Source organism: Numida meleagris, chromosome 21 (assembly GCF_002078875.1).
Source record: "Numida meleagris isolate 19003 breed g44 Domestic line chromosome 21, NumMel1.0, whole genome shotgun sequence".
In the NCBI taxonomy this organism is placed as follows: Eukaryota; Metazoa; Chordata; class Aves; order Galliformes; family Numididae; genus Numida; species Numida meleagris.
The window spans coordinates 357,217-385,129 of record NC_034429.1 but is presented as its reverse complement, the minus strand read 5'-3'; the positions used below and the strand labels follow the sequence as shown (position 1 = coordinate 385,129).

Genomic DNA, 27,913 nt, shown 5'->3' with positions numbered 1-27,913 from the left:
CAGGAATACTTTCCCTTTTTACAGATGGGTTGTGCTTCATCATTACATTATTTCAGACTGTCACCTACAGAACAAGCAAGGTCAAAAAGAAAATCATTCTGGAGACTGAAAATCTTGTCAAATAACATCGGCAGCTCATAAAGGCAAATAGATCTTACACAAATATTATCCCATTGTGCTTGATAGTGATGCACTCATTTTATCCCACTGCAACAGGCAACACCATTTCAAGTGCCATAACTTGTAGAAATCAAGTTACTTTTGAGTGACACTAGATGACTACAGAGTTATTTCCAGCTCTCTAGCACGCACTTTGAATGGCTGTAGCCAGAAATACTTATTGACTGAGCAGTGTTTAAGCCTGTTCCTAAATTGATCTCTTTTTTTTTTTTTCCATCTGCAAAATGTCAACTGTCATTACAAGTTTCCACGTCCACCTCACCAAAGGTCTATGTGATTGATACAGCACCAGTCCCAGCTTGCACAGGATTTGCTTTGTGGGAAAATAAATGTTCCTTTGGGTCAGCTGCTGAACGTAACAGAACTACAAAAATATTCGTAATGCTAACACCTGAGATAACAAATTCAACAGCCCTTTTAATCATAAACTGCACTTACAGAATACTTCACGTGGTCAAAGTACTGCGCTAACAGATGTGTCAGATCACAGCCTGATCGCATCAAGTCATTCCTTCCACTTCCAGAGCCAGCACGAAGTTGGTCGCTATACATTGGATATTTCAACTGCTTCAGCCAATTTCACGCTCCCTGAAGTGCGGTTTCCATCCCAATTTGGCTGCTTATCAACAGCATCTCACAGGAAACTTCTGTCTTCGCTTCATCTCATTTTTCTCAGCTATTCCCTTTTGTACTCCTAATCACACTTCGTTTGTTTCCCTGGCATCTATACCTCCAAAAATATGCACAGCGTGGCCTGAAACTCACTCTCCAAGTCTCTTTGCCTGCTGAACAGAAGTCAGCCTATTTATGCTTCAGTAACTGGAAGAACTCTTATAATTTAGAAAAGAATACAAGACACACTGAAGTGACCACAGCTGTCCTCCAATACTGTCACATCCCTGTTTAATTTCATCTCTGTAAGGCTTAAGTTCCAAATTCACCGTGAGATTGACACAGCACTCAATGAAGCAGCTTCAGTTCCCACAGAAGAAAGATGGAAAAGTAGAGGTAGGATGGAACAGCAAGAGAAAAAAAGAGCAGCTGTATAGAAAAAGAAATCATACTCATCCTAGAAGTCCAATCTGTTTCCTCAGCAACTAGCATTAATGGAAATGCATCTTCTGACATCATGTAAATTTTGGGGGGGTACACAGAAGAGCAAGAAAATCAGAAATGGGCAACTACTACCAAAGCTATTTGTTTGCTTTTGCCAAATAAGAAATGTGCAAGAGCATCATTAAAAAGGAAATACAAGTTGCCCACTCGTCCCTCCGGCGTTTTGCTGAATTGCTTTTAATTCTGCACTGAATTCATGGACCCAGTCCACGACTTCCAGACAAAGGATCATTTCATAGCATTCTCTGTTCTCCACACCTCACTGTCTGCCTCTTCTCCTTCCTCCTCCCCCTGAGTAGTTGTGGTCTTCGTTCCCCTAATTGCCAGCTGATCCCACCCAGATTCCTGCACGTTTTACTTCTCCAAGCTGGGAGCACTGCAACAACACTGAGCTCCGAAACGCCTCCGTGATGACTTACGAGCTGGGACTCACTGGTCTACATCAAGAACACCCTGAGTACTTACAACATAGCGATACCCCAGTGTTTGCCTGCCCTTTCTCCAGCTGCTTGGAAACCGGAGAGGCCGATGAGAGCAACAGTTGGAGTGATGGTCAGAGGTCCAATGTATCGCAGCAGGGCGCCAGGAAGGCCAAGCAAACCAATCACCACTTCTATCAGGGAGGACATGATAATAGCACCTTGGATCTGAACACACAAGAATGGGAAAGAAGCGGCTCAGTCGCACCTTAAAAGCAAAACCAAGACATTTCTTTTTCTGCTCTGGATTACAAACTGCAGTTCAAAGAATTCAGTGACACAGAAGAACTCGGCAATTTATTATTCTTTTTTTTTTTTTTTTTTTTTTTTTTGTCATAAAACAGCTCATTAGGTTTAAGCGACTTATCGCTTAAGCATAACACTTATGGTTTTTCTCCACAAAACTATGACACAACAGACCAGTGGGCCAGTCTGGTAGTTGTGTGGATAGCACATCACACTTGTCAGACAGGAGACCTGGGTTCCAGGCTAACCTTTAAGCTCTCAGATCGAGCCGGCAAGGGTTGGTGGCGCCACGGAGGTGATGCTCCTAGCTCCTAGGGGCAGTGTATGCTGCATTGTTCACAAGTGCTCCTTAGAAGCTGGTATAGAGCAGCGTTGTGGTCTCAGGAGACTGTCAGCCCTCTTGGCTGCAGGGCTCTTGGCAGGATGTAGCTATGGTTTGAACATGGGGAAGAGAGAGGGGTTGTTTTTAATTAAGAAAAAGTTTGCAGCCCAAAGCAACGGGATGGGAGATAAATTCCATGACACACGCCTTGATTGGGACTACACTATCTACCACTCTAGTGGGATGCCTGGGCACAACCCTCACTGCGGGCTTTGCAGAGAACGATGAGGTACAGACTGCAATGCTGCAAGTGGAGAAGGAGTCTGATATACTTCAGCAAGTCTTTTGGGACAGTCAATCTTATCAGAAGTCTCCAACTTCAAACACCTGGGGATGAACACATTTGCTAACTGTATTTTACCTTCCAGGGGACAGCCTACTGACCAGAGTGACAGCAGGCAAGTGGTCTGCTAGCAGCTGATGGTTTGCTGAGCTGCTAGTGGTGAGCACAAATTGCAAGTGTTACATGAACAGTATTCATCTCACTTGTGCATTTTAGTGCATATCTTTTGGAATGTGGCAGCTAACTCATCGGATTTGCTGTTCGGCAATGAACAAGTTGAAAAAAAAAAAAATTAAGACTTCCATCGAATGAGTAAAGGGATATATTCGAATGAAACTGCAGTGGAAGAAGAAATCAGCAACTTAAAGATGAGAACACACAGATGGTTAAATGAGAAACTTAACTGAAATCGGACAGATTAACAGCAAAAGGTTACTCCCACATTACCTCTCGTATTCTGGGATACCAGATGTGCTCAGTGTGAAGCAGTTCTGTTGTTCCATTTGTAACTGTTATATCTTACCAAAAGAAGAAAAGACAAAACGCAGGTATTTATTCCTCGGCCAGTTTGCCATCATTTAATTAAAAAAATTCTCCTTAGACACAGCTTAACAAAAGAACTTTGATTTACATAAAAAAAAAAGTCCTGCAATGCTACGGATCTAGTAATAACGTGTTAACATTTCCCAAGAGCTAACCCACTAATTCCACCCAGTGTACCAAAGTAGAAAAAAATTGTAATTTTCAGAAAACAAGGTCATTTCAAGATTTTTCCCACTCAAATAAACAAATGAATGGAGAATTACTCAATTGCACACTAGGAATCAAGGAAGCACTCCAGTGTTTGCTGTTTGCCAATTTAGGTCACGTGCTGAACGATGAACTGACCCCGTGGTAACAGCCCCAGCCTGACAATATCTGAAGGTTAAAAGGCTTAAGAGCAAGATGCAGCAAAGGCTCTTTCTGAAAAAGCTCAAGTAGTGGAAAAATTGCTTTTGCAACCAAATGTTATCAGACAGTATTTTCTCTCAACAAGGTACGTATCAGGATAGTGGCACATTTTGTCATCTAGAAGTATCTGACACAGCTATGAGAACTGAAATACACCACAGTATGCCTTTACATCGTGGGCAATGAAACCCACGTGCTCTTTCCCAGTAGCTGAATCTTCTCAACATTCAAGGATTTATATTAAAGCAGAAATTGTAACTGGGTGTTAACCCTAACGAACACAAGTTTTCTTACAAAGCCTTCAGTTTCACCCTAACGTCTCTCTTACATCCTGCATCTTCTATTTAACTCATTTATAAAACAAGTAGATTAGACATGGACATAAAGGAATGAAAACCAGAAATCCACAGGGGCATTTTTAGAAATCTTCTAAAGCAGGGTTTTAACCTTGTAAAAGGAGTTCATTTTTTATATTCCCTGCTCATTACCTGAAGTTTCCGTATCAAAAGGTGCCGCAGTTGCTCTATATGTCATCTGGGTCATTTGTCACTTAAATGGGAACAAGCATAAATGACAATTACCTGTATTATTACATTTCCACTTCTCCAGGGAGAGTATTGCTCTAGCAGGTGCTAAGAATGCAAAAGCACTCGCCTGGAACAAGGGTAACCTGGTGGAAAGTGAAAGAAGAGATGCTAATGTTATTCCATGTCATGGTATTGTCTCAAGGTATCAATTGCAGTTAGGTGCTTATTCATCCTCAAAACCATCCTTCATCAGACAGTCACTACAAAGGTGAAACACGAGAATTTCTTATTAAAAAAGAACACACACAGAAATACTAAGACATCACAAAAGAAAGACCTAACAGAAGATGCTACGTGTGTGAAGCCAACACGATGCCTGTAACAGATAATTACTGGATGCTGGCCGCAGGGACCAGATGTTGCTTTTAAAGCTTTGGACTCAGTATCACAACAAGGATAAGGATGCACGCTCTGATGTAAGCACCAGGCAGGGTGCTGAACACACAGCTTTCACAGTCTCACCACATTAAAGAGCCTTTTGCTAGAGGTAAGCAGTTGCGTGCTCAGTCCCTTCCCACTGCATGACTTGAAATGCAGTCATTTACAGATTCATCTTCAAGTGTATGTGTAAACAGCAATTAGGTTGCTAAGTGCTGATTAGATGTACCAGGTGGCTACTGACAATAAATACAAATGTTGCAAGAATTTCAAGACGACATTCTTACCAGTGGTGTTTGCACTTCCCAAAAGGTTTAATATCTGAAGAGCATCCACCAGCACCAACTATGTATTTGCTGAATGTACCATTAGCATGCGTAGCATTACAAATATTCAGATGTTACTTAACTACAAAGAAGATGCACTTTGAACTATTCTATAAATACCAATGGATTGTAACTCTTGAATAGCAGATCTCAAACGTAACACGTGAAACAGTTGCTCATGCAGCTCCAGTTACTGAACTGCATTTATGGCTGTTTTACAGCCACAGTCAGGTGGCCGAAGGAAAAAGAATTGACTGGAGCAGATTCAGATTAGGATCAAAAAGGTACAAGGCAAAAAAAAAAAAAAAAAACCAACAAACTCAACACGCTTAACAGAGGAAAGATCAAAACAGAAACATGTTACTAACAGCAGTCGTAAAAGTTCACAGGCAGGAAGTCAGAACAGATGAACTATTTATTACGGAAAGGAGTTTGAGCCAGGAGCAATCTGAGAAGTCGACCTATCTGCTGCAAACTTCAAGAGCTGCGTTAGAAAGTCAACCATTACGAAGCACACGAGCCACTTGAGGACAACTGACCTGCACACAATTCCCTTTTACGTCTCTCTAGCAAAAATCAAAGCTTTGGGGAAGAAACAGCGGTAGCTCGGAGTGAATGATTCACCTCATTTTTCAAGGTTCATGGGGCAAACTGAGCAAGCTGGTGCCCACGGCGTAACATGCAATACCTCTCAACAAGCTGTTACTCCTCTGTCCCACCTACACAGTACTCTGTCCCCACATAATGATTTTGCAAATGCACTTTGCAAGAACATTCTCCAGTGATGAAGTCAGTCACACTGAGACAAGTCTGGGTTGTGAGTTTTCTATGACACAAAATACCCTTTGGAAATCTTGCACAACCTTCACTGGTGGCACACTTAGAGCACACAAATTGCCGTGGGCATTCAAACTCAGAATTATCCTTTTAAAGATAACAAGACCACACAATAATAATGTAGGTTGCAACAGACCTTCAAGATCATCACGTCCAATCCTCAACTTGACCTAATGAGTCCCACCACTAAACCTTGTTTCTTAATGCCATGTCCACACGTCTCAAACACCCACAGGGATGGCAACTCCACCACTTCCCTGGGCAGCCTGCTCCAATGCCTAACCACTCTTTTTGTGAAGAAATTCTTCCTGATATCCATTCTAAGCCTCCTCTGGCACAAACTGAGACCGTTTCCTTGTGTGCTACCACTTGTCACCTGAGAAATTAGACCAACACCCATCCCACTGCAGCCTCCTTTTCCAGGTAATTGTTGGGAGCCTGGCCCCATCCTCTTGATATCCACACCCTTCAGATATTTGTCAATGTTGATAAAATCCCCTCTCAGTGTTCTCCAAGCTAAACAGTCCCAAGTCTCTCAACCTTTCCTCGTAACAGAGGTGCTTCAGGCCCTTAATCACCTTTGGAGCCCTCTGTTGGATTCTTTCCAGTAGTGTCCTGTCTTTCTCAGACAGGGGAGCCCAGAACTGGGCCGTGCTGAATGCCATACAAATGGACACAGCCCACTGATCTGGCTCATGGGGAACCCTCTGCAGATCCTTCCTAACCTAAAGCAGATCAACAGTCCCACCTAACTTGGTATGGTCCACAAACTTACAGAGGCTGCACTTGATCCCTTCCTCTACATCACTGATAAAAACATGAAACACACTGAGCCCCAGAAACAAGCCAAGGAGAACACCATTGGTGACCAACCAAAAACTGGACTGAACTCCATTCATTATGACTCTGAGCCCATTCTTCACTCAGATATTCACATTGCACAGCTTCTTCCCTCATCTTTTGCCAGCCTCTTCATAACTTCAGCTGTTTGGTCAAAACTGGGACCATTCGGTGCTTTTTAAAACATGCTGGTATTTTTACTCTACCCAGCTGATCTTTGTAGACCTAGACTATTCACCTGGATAAAATTACATATTGCATAACATGGTCTTAGCATGTCTTGCTTAGCTATCTGCTCAATCATCATATGAGATGGTCAATCCAAAATACCACTAAATCATCATATGAGATGGTCAATCCAAAACGTTTACCAGAAGGGCCAGTGGGCTCAAAATGCTTTTTTTCTAAGCGGAAAATAACAGTCACTATCTCCCTCTATCATTTTTTAAAACATTACCCCAAATCAGCCAACCACAATTAGTATCCTTCTGGAGAGACAGTTGTAGTTTGGAATGTGTCTTATGAAACAGCTTTCCCATTCCTAACCCAGGCATTCATTACTAGCAAAGTACCACCAGCTTGGCATTGGAATATCATGGCTGTATTGCTAAGTTGCTCAATTCTGGCACCAGCCTTTGTGAAGATGGAGCTATTTAAGGAGTTGAAGTCATTTGGAAGCTTTTCCATTATATCAACACTTCACACACATGTAGGAATGCACAGACAATGTAGTGATGGGCACAGCAATAAGCCTAAAATGTTTAGGTATATTAAAGCTGTATGTGATTGTCTCAGTCACATTAACTGCTCTGAATCCTCGCCAAATCTTTTGGCTTATTAGGAAATCTAATAAATAGCTTGGATTCCTAAAAATTAGTATGGGTACAAGACTGACCACAACTCTCCCTCATAATGGAGCCAAATGAACCTTCAAACCACGGAATTTGTCCTTCTGAAACCATGCTGGCTTTATTTGCTGAAATACTTTACAATTGACAGGCTTGCCAATAAATACTTGAAAATCTCATTTAGTGAACGTTGCTGCTTTATCTCAGCCCCACCCTTACATAAAACCAGAATCACATGTTAAATCATTACAAAACATTCAGCCACTGGAATTTTCTTCTTAAACAGAAGACCCAAACACAATTACCTCTTCAGTTTATAAATGTGTCTTTTGCAGGCCACGTGAAAAGGGCACTGAAAAGGAAAACCACAGAGGGCAAACACTGGATTATACAGGAGAAAGAGAGCATTTCAAACTGATGGGACCACACCTGTTTCTGAAAGAGCCACACATCATCCTATAGCAAGTAATAAAGACACGAAGGCCAAGATGAGTTAGGGGGAAAAAAAAAAGAAGATGGCAAGTTTGAGATCTGTGAAGACATACCGGTCTCAGGAAATATAAAAAGCTTATTCTGATAAATCTAAGGCAGAAGAAGAAAGCTGTTATGTGCACAGGAAAACCAAGCTCCCTTTTGCATTAATCTCCATCCCCAACTCTGCACTTGCCCAGAAAATATGGGCTTCAATAAACCCAGGAAGCGGACGCTCAAAGACAAAAAACAAAAGACTTTATCTTCTAATTAGGTCAACAGTCTCTCCATTTCCTACATAAAGCACAAATTGGAGTGGGGAAAAAAAAAAATCCCTAATATAAGCGAGGTCGACCAGGTTCAGAATACCAAAAGGTACAGAACACTGCTCCTCTGCTTCCTTTCAGGTGTGATACTTGAGAATTTATGATTACAGCTGAGGTGAGCTAACTTATAAGCGCAAAGAGCCAACCAGGCAGAAAATATGATTAGTCTTGACTAAAAGAAAATACACTGGGGAAAGAAATTGTTCTCTTCCAACAGTTTCAATTTTACCCCTTTGCCCTCAGAACGAGCTTTTCATTAAAAAAAAAAATACAGATTTTCTACATTTAACAAAATGTAATAAAAATAAAGCAAAGATTCCTTTGCAAAGACAAAAGACAAGGAAGTATGTTAGCAATGTATCTTTCCAAACTAAAACATCACTAAAGATTACATTGGAAAAGCTGAAATACTTGAAAAAAGGGCTGGGTAAGAACTGATCTCAATATACAACAGGCTTTATTTCTGCACCCTACTGTGATAACCTTTTCCACCCAAAGATTCTGTTTCTTAGATAAATCTTTTAAAACGTGAGGAGCATTTGTCCATTTTCCATTGGAATGCAGGATTTCAACTCGCATTGTTCTTAAACTGAACTAAATGACCCATGAACCAATCAAGTAACCATATGAGAGCATACTCATGCAGTATGCACTTTTCTTCTGGTTTCACTTATCCTTCTTGGTTTATTCAACAAGATGCAGAAATAACTCTGTAGAAGTAACACCTCTCTCTGCAGGGTTTACCATAGAACAGGCATTTGAAAAACTTTTTAGCTTTATGTTAATAAAACTTAAGACATCCTGTTCTAAGCAAAGTCAGATTTCTACAAATACTTACTAGCACCAGAACTGGTCTCTTGCATCCTCCTAGAGAGACCAAGGAGAGTTCAGGCATTCCCATAAGGCTACACTAATGTACACGTTCCCAACACAGCGAAGGATCATTACCCACAACTCAGAGCGACTAACAAAAGCAAATAATTTGTTAATTGACAGGCAACAACCAGAGACATTCAGTTCAAAGAGCAAAAAGTTACCCGTGCCCTTTTTCCAGTGCAGATTGACATATTTTTCATTTCTGGGGGAAAACAAGCTCAGAGGTCTTGAATCAACTACAGGGATAAGTTACAGTTGTTGCTTTACACAAAGTCAACTACAGGCTAAGATACCAGAGCTGGATGTTAACACATGAGCTTTGACTATGATTCTCCTGTGGCATGACTCCAAAAACTCTACCCTTTTGATCTGGCAAGCGCTTCATGGGAACAGACACACAATTTGCTCTAGGACTAACCCTAACCTAGATGTTGCCAAAATAAAGCATCATTAAAAACCTAAGGAAAATATCACAATTAATTCCTCTTTACAAAGGCGTATGAATTTTTCCTTCTCCTCAGAAATGCTTCTACCTTCTGGTCTCACAGATTTCCCTCTTTTCTTCTTCTTTTGCCACATGCTGTATTTTCTTACCCATGAAATATCTCCTCTGATTTCAGATCCAACTTTTATTAGGATAAGTTTTTATTAGGATAAGTTTTCCAAAGCTTTTAATAAACCGTCCTGCATGTGAATTGCTATCTCGTATTTTGTGTTTTTCCTTTGGGAAAAGACTGTTTCTTGGATCTCTCCCTATGTCTGGAAAGTCTTATAATCACCATCTCCACAACTGTAAACAAGTCCCAAATCTCACCTGCACCCAAAAGTTGTTTGTAACAATGTAGTGATGCCCACACAGAAGAAAATGGTCCCAATCAACTGGCTGGTGGCCCACTGGTCAAATCCAACACACATGGCATCAGCTAGCAAAAAGGGAACTGCTATAGTTCCACTGAAACACGTTAAATAGTGCTGTGAACAACAACAAGAAAAAACAAAGGTGTTAATATGTCAGACTTTTTTTTTTTTTTTTAAATAAAGTTTACGACCCTTTCTTTTTTTCCACTGGATATTTCTGCTTTTGCATTATCTATCAAATCACTCGTTTCCTGCTTCTAAAGCATTTCTTCCAGTATTTGCTTCCATGTTAAGCTACCACTAGTCCATTGCTAATGATCACTAAGTCATTCACATAGCAACACGGCTACTGTTCTTGATGAGGAGCTATTTAAGTAACTGCTGAAAACAGTTTTCACAGAGAAAAGCAGATAAATAACTCCATTCATTTTCAACCATGTGAAAAACCATTAGCTTACAAATGAATTTAAAGCACATACACGCTAGGATGCAAATAAGCTCCCAAGGACGAGAAACTAGATACTCATTAATTCCTTCCCCATCTAAATACGTTAAGCAAACAAACAAATAGGTCTCGTGGTATTCAACAATAATCCCTACAGAACTGCCTGCCCTTGAAGAAAAGGCAGAAGTAAAAAAGATGCTTTGGAATGTATTTGTTTGGAGATCTCAACATACTTTGCAGATATTAACAAATTCTCAGCATTCCTGTGGGATGGATTTTATTACCATTCAAGAAGGAAGTGAGATGAAAAGAGCTGTTCTTCACATAAGTGAGTGGCTGGGCTAGTAGCACGGTCCAGCTCGCCACTACGATCCCATTTGCAAGATGCAAGAACTTGATCCAAGAGCAGTGACAGAATTTGCCCACCCTGCTTATTACTAAGTCTGCAGCTAATTACTGCAGGACGGTGCTATCAAGTTTGCAGGACAGAAACCACTACAGTATCAGGTTAATATTCAAGGTTTCAGCAGTGAACAATTATCTCCCCTCATCATTAATTCTTGAGGTATGAAGTGTCAGTTTCTGAAGCTTTGCACTTCATTTGCTCACTTATTTCCTACCTAACAACAGCTTAGAATAATAAATATTTAAGTGAATTTCACAAATAAATAAGCCAGCAAACCATAATGTAGGTCATTATTAACATAGTAAATTTACTGTGTGATCAACTTCAGAAGAAACTATCTTAACAGCTTTTCAAACGTGCGAGAGTGTGGGAAGAATCAAATTATCACATACACAGAGAGTGCTAAAAAAGCTTTAAAAAAATCCTGAGGGGAAAAAAAAACAAGTAATAGCTGCTTTGAAACATACCTGTAACCCCAAAAATATGCAGAGATACCACGGAGGAACATCTTCGATAGTGTAAATCATATCAGTCCTCTGAGCATCTAAACTGCCAGTGCTGTCCAGCGTCTCTGCCAAAGAACTCTATCAAATGGGGGGGGTAGAAAGGTGGGGGAGCACATAAAACACAATGCAGGTTAATATCACATAGGAATCATCTGAATTTGAACTATCAGGCAATTCCCAAATGCTCCAAGCGTGGTCTAACAACCCCAAGCAACATCTGTATGCTGTGTTTTCAGAAACCTTCTACCTTTCATGACGAGCTCATCTTCAACTGTGGCTACAGAAATTGCACTGAGCAAATCACGTGTACAAACCATTTCCTGTTTATTTACACTAGCACAATAGTTCATTTAGGGTACAACCAACCTGGCAGCCAGATGCTGCCCCAAAATGCAAAAAAAAGAAGGAAAATGAAGAATTGGAACTAAGTCAAAGAATCAACAATGGCTACTTGCAAAGTAAAATAGTTACCTTTGCATCGCAGGCAAGGAAGTTCTTCATTACAGTAGCATGGAAGCTGCTTCCCAGCTTCATTCTTACCCAGTTTGAGTCTTGGTTAACCATTTTTTAGCCATAAGATACCTTTTTTTCCCCACCCCCCATTCAAGAATACATGAAAAACATATCCTAATTGTTGTAACTGAATACATGCACGGTCAATTTGTATTAACCAAACTGCAAACCTACAGCAATTTAAGTGAGACCACACTGGGGCCTTCCATGGGCCCTCACTTGCAGACAGCTAACAGAACACCGATCAGAATCAGAACACCTACCCAGGCTTTGAAATCCCTGCACATGTTCCACTAAAACAAGATTCAGCACAACCACTTCTTCTCTACAACTAAGTGGAATTGTTTAACTCCCTGCTTTTCAATTCCTGAGAATCAGAACGCAAACACTTCAGAGCATAAGTACCAACAACAAAAGCAGGAGGAAATATCAGATTTCATCATTGCAGCTCAGCTATCCAAAAACTACGTTATGTAACTACTGTTCTGACCTAATCCACGCTTGAACTTGATCTCACGTGAAGCAGCCTTACAAAACAAGCCAGCAATTTTGCCAGACTTGTGACTTCGCTTCCTATGGTCTTTACTTCTTCAAAAATCACAAGGCATACACAGATCACTCTTAGATAATCTCCACTTTATCATCTACGCTCAGGGAAGGCAAGTGGACCCATGACATTTCCCTTTTATCTAGCACTGGGTAATTACATCAATTCAAATTCAGAGAGTATAAATGATCACATTGCTAAGGAAAGACCACGGTTATTACAGTAGAATATGAAATATAAAAACACTGATTTCAGGAGATGTTCAAATAGCATGAAGCTCCAGGCATTCTGCTCACCAGGATTAAAGGTGTAGCCCCTGAACAGATCAATAAGTACAACTGTTAATTTGCCAGCTTGCAGCATCAATGTCATTGCTTCATTGACCAGAAAGTGAAAGACTGCTCCCCTGACTGATTTCTCTAAAACAAATTAAGACAAAAAAAAGCTATGAAGTCGAGTTTTAGAGCTTCACCTCATCCTGGAGGGAAAGCACTGAGCAGCCCTAAGCCTGTGCATGTCTCTTCTCTTACTGGAAACTTTGGAAAAAACATGTATACCTCCATGCCAACCTAGGAATGCATAAATCCAAGGTATGGCACAAAGAGGCTGAGCCACAAAGATAAGCAGAAAGAAGATTTGGAAGCCGATCAAAGTCACTGAGAAGTGTCAGAATCACCCAGAGAAGATCCTGTGATACATTTATATCGTTATAAAGCAGCCCTGTGAAGCCTTCCCTAATAGATACATATACATGTGCACAAACAAGTTTTTATGGATGTATAATTGCCTCCCCTCCCCTCTGCTTCACTGTAATACATGCACCACCTGAGAACTTTGCTCACCAGGGGTACTGTTATTTATTCAACAAAAAGACTCACACACACTTTCAAAGAGGCACAGGTCATGAAGGAAGAGTAAGAACAGTCACAAAATCCACCCATGAGGTAGGAAGAGAGAAGGATCAGCAGAAAACAACTGTTTGCTTCATGGATCACATCAGCATTAGCTTGCTGATGCCACCCAAAGAGGCAGTCACACTTTTCCTCAAATGACTGATGAGGTTTTATCTAGTACAAACCTTAACTTTGTCACCTGCCCATCTCATCAACAGTATATTCCCCTTCTTCTTAGGGCAACTGAAATCAGAAATGATGACCTGTTTCTACCTGTAAGACCATGGTATATCCTGCAGGTTTACTACTCTTTTTAGAGCTTTTCATTTTTTATTATATTTATGCCTACGTTTGTCTGCAAAGAAGAAAAAGGTCAGCTGGCACTTGGCTTAGAAACAAGCCAACTGCTTTACGTAAAGCTCTCCAGACACACTGACAATTAGCAACAACTTTAAGCTCTCAAGAACAAACTTTCTAGCTCTTGTAAGGAAAGTATTTTAGCAGAGTGTCCTGGGAATCCATGAGAGCTGGCTGATTTTCAATAACCATCTATAAAAACCCAGGAGTGGGCAATCCCACTGTGCTCCAGGTTATGCAAGCAGGGCAGAAGATCAGCCTGGTTGAACAGGGAACTCCTCCTGGAACAAGGGCAAAAAAAAAGACAACGTGATCTCTGGAAACAAGGTCAGGTTTCAAGGGGTGATTACAGAGCTGCAGTTTGCACCTGCAGGAAGAAAACAAGAAAAGCCGAAGTTCAACTTAAGTTGACAGTGGTCATTGTGCTGTCAGATGACAAAACAGGCTTTAAGTATGTCAGTAGCAAGAGGAGGTCCACGGAAAAACACTGGACTGATACTTGGGTGAAGCCATTCACCCAACAGGAACGTAACATCTCAGTTTTTCTGCCTGAGTTTTCAATATTAATGACAGAGCTTGGGCTGCCCAGTCCTCCAAGTTGGAGGACCATGACTGACACTTCCAGCAACTTTCCATTTGTGGTCACCAAAACTGAAAGGAAATTGTTTTTATCAGCTCAATGGTCTGAAGTCCACGGGGTCTGATAGGATTCACTCCGGAGTGCTGAAGGAATTGGCAGATTACACCTACTAACCAACAATTTACCAAAGGTGCTGAGAGCCTGGGAAGATCCCTGCTGACCGGAGTTGGCCAACTTTACAGTCATCTACAAATAGAGTATTAAACACAGCATGGCCAACTGGTCAAAGGAGATTATTCTCCTTCTACATTTAGCATTGGCACACTCTCGCCTTGAGTATCGTGTCAGTTCTGTGCTCCACAACATAAAAAGGATGTGAAGTCCTTGAACGTGTCCAGAGGAGAGCAATGAGCTGGTAAAAGGATCGGAGGGCATGTTCTGTGATGAGAGGTTGCCTAGTTTGGAGAAGTCTCAGAGGTGATCTCATTGCTGCCTACAACTTCCCAAGGAAGGGAACTGAGGAGGTGCCAGCCACCTCTCCCTTGTAATCAGTAGGGTGTATGGGAATAGCACAAATCTGGTTCAGACTAGGTACAAGGAAAAATGCCCTTATTGTGAGGGTGGTCCAAACACTGGAACAGGCTTCCTAGAGAGGCAGCTGATGCCCCATGCCTGTGTTCAAGAAGCATTAGGTCAATGCCCTCAATAATATGCTTCAACTTTTGCTGGGGCCTGAAAAATTCAGACGTGGTGATTTCATAGGTCCACTACAACCGAACTTTTCTAACCTCAAGGCAGCAATGTCATAGCAGTGTCCTTCCCAAACAGCCAAGCGATGGCATAGAAAGCATTCAGGATACTCTTGCGCTCTTCCAAAATTCACATTTACTCTGCTTTGAACGAGGAAGCTTTCAACTTTATCAGAACTTTAGTGCTAATAGCTAAAGGGAGTGGACATAAGAGACATCAAGACCAAACAATTAGGGTGAGGTGTGGATATCCAGGTGATAAGTCACTGGGTAGTCACTGGCCATTTCATATTTCAAGCACGCGCCTGCTGGTTTCATATACTGACTACGTGCTGGTGCTTGCCAAATGTGCCATAATATTATGCTTTAGGGAATTGCCAGGAATAGGCTGCACCTTTGTGAATGAGATATTCATCAGAGATTAATTCATTTTTCATGTGGCCAGTTAAAACACAAATCGAAAAAAAAACCCGAAACAGAATAGGTATGCACAGGAAAAAGAATGAGACAGATAATGGCAGAGCAAAAAATGTTGGGTAATAATAGAGAAACAAACAGAAAAAAAATCAAGGAAAAACACTCATTCAAGATGAAGACACGAAGACTGTTATGAAGTGTAATTGGGAAGGACCAAGAGAAAGCTAATGAACTTCAAGGAAGAAGGGAAGAGTTGTCAAGATGTGACCACTGTAATACCATCATGATTGAGATGGTAGTAGAAATGTGTATGAGACAAATTTCTGCATGCAGGACACATGTATGACATACCACATCCAATGCACGCTGCAGCATTCATACATTCTTCTAAAATGTAACACTACAAGACTTGCATCATAATTACCTGCTTGGGGTACACTGTAAAGTGAATTTTGATGTCTGAGTTAAAGAACTAACCACACTATTTAAGATCATCCTTGTCCTAGCAGAAGTTACAGACTCAGATAAACAGATGTCAGGATGCTCCTATGAGGACCCAAGGGAGTTTTTCCTCTCCTTTCAATTCAGACATTTAAAAAAAAAAAAAAAAAAAACTGCCAAATTGAGGCTTCTCTGAAATAATGCTTAACCACAGAGCCAATTAGAAAATAAGCACTTGAGAAAAAAAGTGCTTTTCATATTTCCTGTAATCTTCTTCCTCTAAACAAAAGTTCAGACGATTCATACTATCTCTGTTTGCAAGATTATTACCGAACTGGATTGGTAAGTGATAGAATTAAAGAAAAAAGCTAAAAAGTCACATCTAAACTGGTCTCCAAATAGAAAAGAGACAACCACTGCTGCCCTAAGGAAAAATCTTCAAGGGTCTTTATGAATGACCTGATCTTCACTCAGAAAAGCTGTCACAAAATAATAAGCAGTTCCCAAATTGTGAGAAGGATCAGAAAATTAAGTCTAGGAGGTTGGAGTTTGGAAGAGACTGGGAAAGACCCCACTTTCAAAGGTGCTCAGTAACAGATTTATTTGACTAAATACTGAAATACTGGAAAAAATAAGAATTGAAGAACGAAAGGAAAGGATCTTAGGAGGGAAATCATGTAAAAGGCCAATGGAAGTGAAGAAATGCAAGAACTGCCTGTGATGAAATCAGGCAGCAGGTCACAGCGTATTAACTGTTCCTAACATATGCTGAGTCACTCTCCAACTTCTGCAACCAAAATGTGTGACCAGAAGAATCATGAGGACAGAACTCTCCCAGACCCGATCTGCATCTTCATCTCAGCACATTCTACTAGAGAAAGAAAATCTCATGGCTAAGGAAAACTAGTGTGAACAAATAACAACACTAAAAAAGCAAGAATGAGTACTTGTATAAAAGGAAACAACTACATACCTTCTCTGCTATGCCATTTTCTGTAGTATAGATGGCCATCAGCTCCGTGTCTTCTGTATCCTGATCACCACTCGATGTCGCTCCACCATTAATCACAACCTTAAAAATAAAGCAAAGCAAAACAAAAAGGTGATAAATTAAACATTTTCTCTGCATTAACAGTTCACATCACCCATTTCCCCCCCTGCCCCCCAGCCCTGTGCTTAACAAGTGCCTTTGACATTCTGTCAGAAAAGGTAACACACAGGAGAAGCAATCATTTCTCTAACAGCATGTCTAGGAACACACAAATTTGAAAGGCATCACACGCAGCTCTTTGAAGCCTAGACATGAAGGATGTAATGAAAATCTAAATAAGTAGAAGGTGATCAACAGCTGTTTCCTTACTGCTGCCTGCTACTCCCAGGCAAGGAACGCAGGGTACACTCCTCATGGGAGCTGGTGTGTTCTGCAGTATTGCCACCAATCGTTCTAATCACAAACTGCCTGGGGAATTGCACGTCTTGCTTTGGAGCACACACAGGAAATAACTACAGACAACATAATTGGCCACGTTTCTCTACAAACAGTAACAAGTGGCAAAAGAGGTTTTACTAACTACTTACGGATGGACAGGTTTGTGTCACACAATTATAGAACAAAGCACTATTCACGGATTCACACCGAGCTCGAGAATGGAGTTCTGAACGTATTACTTACAGGCAGAGTGAAAAAGGTGGGATGCTTGGATTCATCCTCATATTTGCCTTCTGTTGAGCCTCCTGCCTCCACTGATTTCGAAGTGGTATTCTTGCCAATCCCCATCGTTTCCAGTACGTCATGGACTTGCATACAGGACCCAAGGGAATGCTTCTGGGTTGAAGGCCAGGTACCACCAGGACAGGTTCTTATTTAAACAGCAGCAGCTCCAGGAATCACAGAAGTCTTCAGCAATCCAGCTGGAATATTCAGGTCGTTTTCTTTAAGTACCGTTAGCACCTAGAATTAAAGAGAGGATTTATTTTTTTTTTCCTCAGTTATCCAAGTTATATGCACAAACACAAGCCCTGCAGCTGTGGATCCTTTTTATGCTCATGACTCACCAACACTCAGCATTCCTTCTCCTGATTTGATAATGAGTAGATACCACTTAAAAATAAGGCTGACAGTATTTTAAGTTCTCTTCAGGATGGGACTACTGTGATTATTCTCTCATCCTTTACTTGTGTTCTTCAATTATTAGGGGCATGCTTAAATTCTGGCTTTGTTTCTATCTCACAGTAATTTCTAAATAGGTTTTTGGGAACAAAGCAAGCCTGTACTTCAGCCATGCAGAGATGCCAAACAGCTTGCTGTTCTACACCCATCGCAGACAATACTTGTGCTCCTTCAAAGGATTTCAACTTGTAGACCTAATCATGACTTCACTTCGGAATAACTGAATTCTCCTTTTTAGAATAACATCTTTAAATACAGAGCATCCAGGAAGCTTAGATTACAAGGACAGTGCAGCACTGAGCCTAGTTCTGCCTATTACCCCAAATTATCTGGTTTCTCGAGGGACTTTCAAAGTGAACCGCCTGATGATGTCAAAGCAACTGCTTCAGGGCAAAACCGAGCCTGCATTTTAATTGGCATGACTACTCTTTTGGCACAGAAACGGGAAAGATCATACAGCTCACCAGTTCTTTTGTTTTACCAGATGGGTCACTCCAGTGTCGTTTTCCCACATTTGCTCCCTAAAAGGAAGCTGCCAGTCCCTGGCCATCCACACTTCTGCCTTTTCAGAAGGGGAACGAAGGAGCACAAATCAACAGATGCGAGCCAAAACTTTCTGCGGGAAAGCATCAAACATTTCTGCAGCAAACCAAATTCTGCAACCTGTGGTTACTGAGCTACAAACAAATTAAGCGCAGTTGCAGGCAGCTGTGGATGAAACAAGCTGAGCTACAGACAAAAGTACATGACAGAACCTGAAAAAATGCTCCTCAAAACCTTAACGAGTGAAATTTTCTGCAAAAACAGGAATGCATTCAAGCAGCAAAACCCCACTGCACGTTGGCATTGCTTTAAAAGCAAGCTAATGACATTTTCAACCTAATTGCTGGAGCTGGAAATGCAGCTAATGGACGTTCGGAAAGCTCAGTTACGCGTATGTAAGAAAGCCAAAAAGTAGGGTTTGGTGTTTTTACTTCAACCTCCCTTTCAAAATATTGCTCAGGACAACGCCAGCAGCTCAGATACCCACTGCAACTGCAAGAATGAACTGGACAAAGACCTTTCTGATAGAGGCAATTGAGGACTGCCTGAAAAATAACAGAGTGCTAATAATTTAAAACCTCGTGATGGCTCTTAGTTGCCCACTGGCTAGAAAATTCTGGTTACTTGAAGTGAAATAGATATTCATCTTTCAAAACGATGCAACTTCTCAAGATACAAAATATACATACAAAAGAGACCCTACTTGAATGCTGAAATGCCCTTAAAGCATCCCTAATTAAATCAAAATGGAACGGAGAGTACCGTCTTCTGATAAGGGCTTAATTAAGATTCGCTTCTCTGCGTAAATAGGAGGATGGCATAACTAATTATTTCTCACTTGCAATTAAGACTAAAGGAGAGGACTAGTTCAAGTATTCACCAGCCCTTTTTATGAAAAGCTTTTCCAGGTTAAGTATGGGGGCAGGTGTGTTATTTCGAGAGGTTTTGTGTGTTTCAATGGTAGAAGCACAAGGAATTTTTTTGTCAAGCACAGAAAGCGTTAAAAGAAAAAAGGAACTTGTCTTTTTCTTTCAACGTAGACATGTGTTATTCTCCAAGAAAACCAGTGATGGAGACAGGCTTCGTTTGCTCTGGCAGCTTACATATCTCAGGTTTGGAAAGGAAAAGGGGAAGGACAGAATTACACCTCCCTAACAAACACAGCCATGCCAATAAAGCACCACTGTAAGGGCTGGACCAGCAGGAATGTGCACTTCAGGAGATCTGGTTTAAGGTATTCCGGTACAATAAGCTTCTTAATTAGCATTAACCAGCCTATGCATTGATGCAAAAGAAAAGACCGTATAATCTTACTTTATTTTGCATTGCACAACAGTAAGGCTGCTATCTTCTCCAAGATGATGCGATCATTCCTTGGGAATTGTTCTTGAGAATTACATCAGATCACACAAGCAAGTATGCCTTGTACTAGCTCTAAAGAGCTGAAACACAATAGTTAGAAAGGTACAGCTTGGAGGAGGGTTCCCAGATGACAGCGAAGTAATGACTCCAAAACAGCAGACAAAAATAGCCTCATCTGCTGTTTCCCTGGAGGAAGGCTGTGTTTGCATACACACCAGTGTCTGTACATGCACCCAGACATGTGCACCCGCAGACACCACACATATGTATGTCGGAGGACAGTCCAAGGCAAATGAGAACAAATCTCCAAGCTACACTGGCTCCTGCCCAGCAATTAAACTGGCACTTACTGGCACAGATGATAGCCATGCATCTTCACGATGCTTTTAGTCTGCAGTGAGAAGTGTTGAACCAAAAGAGAAATCTCTAGGCAGTGGCAGCTATCTGAATGATAGCATTATCTCCTGTGCATCCTACTGCAGGGAACCTGCTCCGGCAGTGGGTTGGACTGAGGGGATCTCCAGAGCTCCCTTCCTGCCCCTATGATCCTGTGATTATCCGAGCTCTTATCCCAACTGACCGCAGCTAAACCAGGTGACTCAGACGTTTTATAGCTCTCCACAACAAACCCAGCTGATCAGAAGCTGAAAAGCTATGCAACTGGAGATAAAACTCATTTGAAACCAGCTAAGTACACACGAATTATCAGCAGCCTTGGCTCAAACACAAAGGCTCGAAGTGAAATTTCCACCAGGGCACTGAATAACATTTACTTCTTTGAATAGCAGGTTATCTTCAGCGCAGGACTAACTCAGCAGGGCCAGAAAGCAGGTGAAGGCCATGTGCATCCTTTGACACACTTCTCTATTCTCTGACACAATTCCTTTTAAGAGCTGGTGCCACCAGGGGTAGGACACAAAGCTACAGGAGTGTCTGGACACAGAACAGCAGCCCTAAAGCTTTGCATTTCCACGACTCCTAATGCTGCATCTTTAATGTTACCAAGGCAGCCCCTACTTTGTTTGAAACAAATTCAGGTTCAGGGAAAGAAAAAAGCATTAAGAACCATCAGAGACTGGGATGTGCAATAGAAAACTGATCAAACTTAGTTACGGGCTCGTTCTTGCAGCTGATCCCTGCGTGTTGTTATCCTGTGGTCTCTGCCATAAATAAAAACGTCCACTGAAGCACACAACAAAGGTTTTCCTACAGAGAAATCTGCCCCATCTATCAGGACACGGTGAATCCGAAGTTACTATTTCACAAGGTACGGAACTGCACGCATGCCTGCCTAAAAGCTTACTTGAAAATCCGTCTCTTGCTAGTTTCAACAGTTACCCTGGGCAGAACAGAAGATACAGACATAAATGAAGAGCTCATTTATACATAAAGAGTAATACAGAAAGGAAAAACTGACCACAAACCTCTTAAAAGAAGCACGCAATTTTAACGCATGCATCTTCTCCCTCAGCTGCTTTACTTTCTTTAAAGCAGCATCGTTTTTTATCCACTTTTTGGCTGAATGACATTCGAACTGTTGTCTGCTTTTTTTTTTTTTCTTATTTGTCTGAGAGGACAAAAAGAATGAAATTTGCTTTCATGGCATTCCTCTCTACAATGCTACTGTTGAGGGCCTTCACCAGGACACACTGGCAATCCTACAGGGCTCATCTCCTGACTCTTGCAATAAGTACACACATAACTGAACCCTTTGGAAAAAGCTCAGCACAGACCTGAAGTTCCTCTGTGACTATCACAATGACTTTCAACTCTGAAAACTACCAGTTTTCCAAAACTGGTAGCATGATGCTGGTTTTCTCCCAGAAGCTTTAAGAAGGAAGCAGCTTCATGTGTTTCCTTCATCGTAAACTCAAAACAAAACCACAAGGTTTCCAAATTTCAGCTAGATCACGAATTTCCAGCAGCTGAGCCAGGCTCGCCCTACGGAGACACGACCCAAAATACTTTGGACTTCTCACATCCACTTGCACGACTGCTTAGCCAGCATAAAGCACAGCAGATAAACGCCAGCAATGGGCACAAAGTCTGAACACAACTCAAGTTGTGCTCTGCGTGATGGTACAAACACAGTGTTCACCTCAGGGGGGTCCAGAAGACAAGGAAGCCAGCTGGTGGGAGAGTTAAAGGAGAATCCCAACTAGCCTGAAAAGCAAGTGCATCCCTCCTACCCCTGAGCATAACTGAAGTCACAAGTGGAATCAGCAAGTTAAGCAGCAGCCGTGGCCGTCTCCTCTTGATCTCTACCATAGGAGCTGACCTACATTTGGTGGCCTCCCACTGCCACGCAAGGGAAATACTGGGAAAAGAAGCACAAAAGGTGTGGTTATAAAACAAGCTGGCGTTGAAACAGCACATTCTTTAGAGTGTGCTGATGGAAAAGCTCCCAGAAGCAGTAGGTGTAGGTATGCCACCTGGTATGCACATGTCACGCGCCCCGAGGACGGAGCGATGCCACAGCCAACCCAGGATCTTTTTGGCTTTTACAGATGGCTGAAGAGCCAAGAGAGCTCAGCCTGCTGCATGCACTAAGGAGATTAGAAACAAATTAAGGTGACAGCTTAATTACAAACTTCAATTTATTAATTGTAATTCAGTTGTCAGACTCATGCAAATATCAACAGCTTTCTTCCGCAAGCAGAGATGATGCTCAGCTAGAAGCTGTCCAACCTTCCAACCAAGGTTAGCTGCACCTAAGTTTTAAATGAAATCAGGACACTTATTCACAGAATGGCTTGGGTTGGAAGGGACCTTAAAGATCATCTAGTTCCAACGCCCCGCTGTTGTAAGGCAAGTAACCTGAACTTTGGCAGGATTTCTGATGTTCCAACGTGTCCGCTTCCAGGTATTTGGCACCTCTGAAAATCAAGGACATATTGTGTCTAAATATAAATCAAGATATCCTTTTTGTCTGAGACTGTATTTGGCAACAGACACAAGATAGAAATGTAGAAAGGAACGTGCACTCCTGGTACTTTGGGACCTTCTACTGTTAGATGATACCAAGTCTGAGCAGAAGATAAAGCCACATTTGAAATCCCCTTCACTATCCCAGCAGTGAGCACTGCAGAGCTGATCCTGGAGACTGCAACTGAAGATAAACTCTCAGTTCCTGCAGCGTCACGCAGCCACGCAAACTTGATTGACTTTGTTTAATTAACAACAACAACAACAACAAAAGTGTATTTACACCAAGTAGTAACTACTAATCCACAGCACTGAGGATGCTGCAGGACAGGGTTGCTTACGGTTTGGCTGCCAGATGACGTGGACCGAGGGAGCCGGAGGAGGAGACAGGCAGTCACACAGCTGGGACCAGCACGAGAGCTCTCTGCAGAAGGCAGTGGGATGGAGGCCAAGAGATCAGGGAAGTTTTGAAAGAAATCCTTCACTGAAGCGCCGTGTCGAAGCGATTGGGGAAACAGGAGCGCTTCTGCGTTTTCGGGACTGAAAAGCAGACAATCAAGGAATTTTGTCGAGGCTCCAATTAGACGAGTTTACTTACAGGGTGCAGCTACCCTTGGCCAGACACGCAACTCAACAAAGAAGCAAGGCAATTCCCAGTTAATTACAGAACAGCGGCTTTTTCCATTTTGCTCTCGGCCTTGGTTACGCCAGGCGTACAAAATTTCTGTACTGATTTTACGTCATTACAGTATTAAAAAAAAAAAACAAAAAACAAAACCACGAAGATTTCTCCTCCTGTGATTAGACACACCTGGTCTTCCATGCATTAGATGGGAGGCAGAGTAACAGGCATTTATAGGAGTGCTCACTCTCCCAAGGCCTGAGCTGTGCTCTTTTAACACCTGAAGATCCCCAGAGTGAGATTTCCCCCTTTATTTTCCAGTCTGCTCTCCACAGCCATTCCCACCTGCTACTCAGCAGCACGAAGCCTGAGATACCATCTCTGAGAAGCTGTTCATACGGAGCAGCGCTGTATCAAAGGGGTTAAAACTAATGACCAAATTACAGGTAATCAAAAGAGCAGCAACTCTCCAACTCCAAACTGTCCGTGAAGTTGCTTGATGTTGGACTCTATGATCCTTGCGGGTTCCTTCCGACTCAAGCTATTTTATGACTCTGTGTTTTCCTACCTAGCAAAAAGATTCCTTCCCCTTCCCAAAGACTCATCGACAATCGCTCATCAGCGAGGTTAATAAAGCCCAGCAATCTCTTTGCGTTACGCAAGCCGAGTTCCATCTGCAGCCCCACAACCACAAGTGCCTCAGCACTGGCCATCACTATTGCATCTCAAGATCGGTGCTGAGATACCGTGCCTGTCAAGTCCCTACCACAAAAACCAGCCCAGATACATAGGTGTGCCTGAAAGGCATTTTTCCAGCCTTGCAGGGGATTTTGACCACCTCACACACAAGGAAGAAAGCTGCATAGCTCCCACACTTAGTCTTCTGTTGCTACATGTACAAACCATCTCCTTGGTTTAGCCTTCAGTAGAGATGTCCTCAGGCTCTTTTGAAACAGAGCCTCTTTGGTCTGGAAAATCCTTGGATTCGGCTCAACCACGCGCCTGTTGCGCCCTTCCCATTGAACGAAATGGCACTAAACTGCAGCAGGTAAGCTTTTCCCCCCTCCAATTAAGAGCAACTACATCCACATTGGCTTTAAATTCCCCAAGCACTTCCCCAAGAGACATCCCTTCCCCAAAAAGCACGAAATACGCCCAGACTTCCTAACACGGATCTTACAAAACGCAAGATTTAAAGGAGCACTGTAAGAAGCCCCGAGCTCGTTTCTCACTCCACTTCAAAGCACGGCGTCAAAGCGCCCGTGTATTCCTTCTCCGTAGGCACTAATGAATTTTTAAGTAGTTGGTATTTTGACTACGCTCCAGAACAGTATGTCTGAGCTGACCAACGTTATTAGCACATGCCTACACAACGCCGAGCAGGAAAGTTATGCCCAGCTCAAACCTGCTGTTGATTTAAAGCATATTAGGTAAATCTCATTAACTTCCTATGTGAATGAGCTTGCTGAGAAGAGGACTTAAATCCGAGTGAATGAGATATTGAACAAAGGATCTTAAAGCTTTCCAAAACTATGCTTGGTTACTCTAATTATTGTAGAGTTAACCTCGCCGTGATTCTAACTGAAAATATCTGAAATGTTTCTATTTCCTAGATGCACTGGTCAATGTGAAGGTGGTCAGAAACCTGTCAAGCTCGCTCATTTCTCACAGCATTTCTCTCATTTTATTGTTCTAACAGGCAGTGGCTCTGCCAAATTTTGTTGTGGGGCGTGCATCGTTCTCCATAGGAGACCTATTTGATGCCCACAATGGTGTGCATTGAGAGTCCTATGGAAAGGGCACAAAAGGAGCACCCAGAAGAAGCCATAATAACACATTTCAAAGAAATGAAAGCAAAATCTAGGAAACAGTTTTGCAGCTTGATCCTACGCGACTGACAGCAAGTGACACTTGCAATGTTCTCTACCTAGAGACAGGATAAACAAAAATGAAATACTGTATCACTGTTCTTTATGAGACAGATTCCTACTTAATAGCTTTATTTTTAGCCAAGCACACCTCCATCCCTGTTTATGGTACACATTAACTTGATTTACAATAGCACGCAGCCCTTACAGTCTCCCTGTGAAGCATTAATAATTGAAGAATTCAGATACCTCCGCATTATTATGGATGTTAATACATAGTTCATTAAGCTCCTTTACTGCACTCAGACAGCAACCTGAGCACACACTGCCTCTTTTCTCAGCTTCCTTTGTACTTTCACTTGGCACTTTGATGAAAGCTATTTTTCTCCAAGACCTTAATCACATTGAAAAAGGAAAAAAAAAAAAAAAGGGTGAAGTTAGAGACTCGTCTATGAAAAATTCCATTTATTAAGCGAACTGGAATCATGTGCCAGCTTTCTCATCTCTGGGTATGAAGCTCCTTTCCAAAAGCTTCACCATTCCCCAGTCTACTTCTGAAACAGATATTCCTTGCTGGAAGAAAACCACTCCAGTCCAGTAAGCTATATACAACCAATAACTAATTACAGACTACATATAATGTACACACACATAGATAAACAGTTGATCTGTTAGGCTTCACTTGAAATAAGTGAGTATTTCATTTATTTTCCACCCGTCTAAAAATAAAAGGAATCCAAAGCTTACAGGTAAAACAGAAGAGAACACTTCTGAATCTCTCTTTACAACAACGAGGATAATTTTCAAGTGAAAAGTCCAAAAATCTTGAGTATCTTCAAACTTCAAGCTATGGAAAACTTGAATTTGGTCGGGTTTAAGTTACCTCATTTAATAATGCCTACACTACAGCACTGAGCTTTTGTAAGCATCCCTATGAGCACGTGGACTCAGAGAAGCCCTTACCACCAGGCTCACTCCTGGAGATCGTCTCAGGCAGCTCCTCCACGGCGTCTCCTCCAGTTCGTGCTCAGAGCAACAGTCCAAGCTGCAAGCCACAGCCTGAAAGGATGCAGGCATCAGACTTTTATAATCTGCTTGGGCTCACGACATTGTATAACTGTACTTTGCCCAATCAACATCTCTGCACATTACACAACGCTGAAATGCAGGAAGACACCAGACGGCCATAAATTGTTACTACATGCCTCTGCCACGGTTACAAAAGTGAAGGAAGGGACAGTATCCCCCAGTAACAGCAGAGAGCATATGTAAGAACTGCGCATGGAGGTTTAAGAGCTTTGCATTACCCGGCCAGGGCCCTCCAAATCAAATTGCATAAATATTTACATGCCTGACTCCGGCAGCTGTAATCAGGATAGGGAATTTTCTCCTCCCGTCTCAGTGATGAACAAATTAGAATTTCCATAACCCTCAGTTGTGCAACTCGCAAGGAAATATTTTTATTAGCCAGTTTTCAAGAGGTCCCAGATCCAAAAGCTCTGCTCCGTAACACAAGGTCTAGCAATACACAGGCTCAGCAAGAGCACAGAACGTACCCCCTGCTGGACTCCTTCACTTTAGCAATAGAACAGCTGTACCACAGAGATGCTCAGAGCCTGAGATGGAAAGGGAGGCAGGAACAAGAGAGACTTAAAACAATGAAACTCCATTAATTAATAATGTGCAGTCTGTCCTTATCACCCTGACCTACCTCTACTTCTGGATGAGGACGGCACTGTCTCAAGGGTGCTTCTCCTGCAACCACATCCCCTTTGCTTGCTTGCACACTATTCCCCACTCCCTGAAGTCTCCCATGCAGATGCACAGCGCTATCACCCCTCCAGGAAGCACTTTCTATTTGCCATTTAGTCCAAACCCTGTCCCCATACGAGGGAAATGCAGCAAGCTCTCCATGTGACTGCAGCACGATCAAGCCACCACCGCTTCTACAGCCAATGCCATCGTCATTTAAACAGGCCTAGAGAAAGCAGCACTCAGCTGCAGGACGCTGCCCACCTTTTACCTGAACCAGACCTTTTGAACCCAAAGTTGAGCAGGCAAAGGCAGGCCGAGGGCGCCATCTAGCTCCCCTCTCCTCGGGAGCACAACGAGCCCCGTGCAATTTGCAAAGTTCGTCACTGACCGCCAGAGCTTGCTCCATTGGGACATCAGCACAGCAGGCACCGGCACGTGCTCGTTCTTCCATCAAAGGGCGAGCTGCTGAATAGGGCACGTTTAACTGTTATTGCATGCGTTGCTTTTTAGTCATCATTTATGAAGAACTCATAAAATCAGTCGATTATATCCAATGATAATTTTGTGTAACGCGTGCATATGTAAAACCACATTATTTTCCAGCCTTTAGTCTCCACTTGAAAGCGGTGTTGAGAAGTTCCCTCCTCCATTTGCTCACTATCCAACTCGTAGCTTCTTTCCTTGGCTCTCGGCTTCTGAGTCCCAATGTTCGTGCTGAAGTTGCCCCACAAAACCCAGAACATTTGCTGAGTCCAATGAAGAGAAAGCTTACAGCCCCTAATGCAAGCAGCCTCCAATGCAAGCAGCCTCCAATGCAAGCAGCCTCCAAT

At 42.2% G+C, this 27,913-nt stretch overlaps 1 protein-coding gene across 7 annotated transcripts in view; it reads right to left on the bottom strand.

Annotated features, from left to right (window-relative positions):
- The window catches only part of SLC23A2 (solute carrier family 23 member 2), a 56,942-nt gene that overhangs the window by 13,511 nt on the left and 15,518 nt on the right, over positions 1–27,913 (bottom strand). For 3 of the 7 annotated variants that reach the window (XM_021375086.1, XM_021375088.1, XM_021375083.1), the window contains 7 exons: positions 17,511–17,789; positions 16,812–16,910; positions 11,303–11,419; positions 9,941–10,098; positions 4,219–4,307; positions 3,134–3,204; positions 1,762–1,943 (listed from right to left, as the gene is read on the bottom strand). In XM_021375086.1, the coding sequence (XP_021230761.1) occupies positions 1,762–1,943; positions 3,134–3,204; positions 4,219–4,307; positions 9,941–10,098; positions 11,303–11,419; positions 16,812–16,910; positions 17,511–17,642 (848 nt within the window). In that variant the 5' untranslated portion in view covers positions 17,643–17,789. Of the gene's footprint in view, positions 1–1,761; positions 1,944–3,133; positions 3,205–4,218; positions 4,308–9,940; positions 10,099–11,302; positions 11,420–11,588; positions 11,610–16,811; positions 16,911–17,510; positions 17,790–23,179; positions 23,379–26,291; positions 26,388–27,913 lie in introns of those variants that run through there. The other 4 variants (XM_021375085.1, XM_021375087.1, XM_021375082.1 and 1 more) reach the window with 4 other exon arrangements.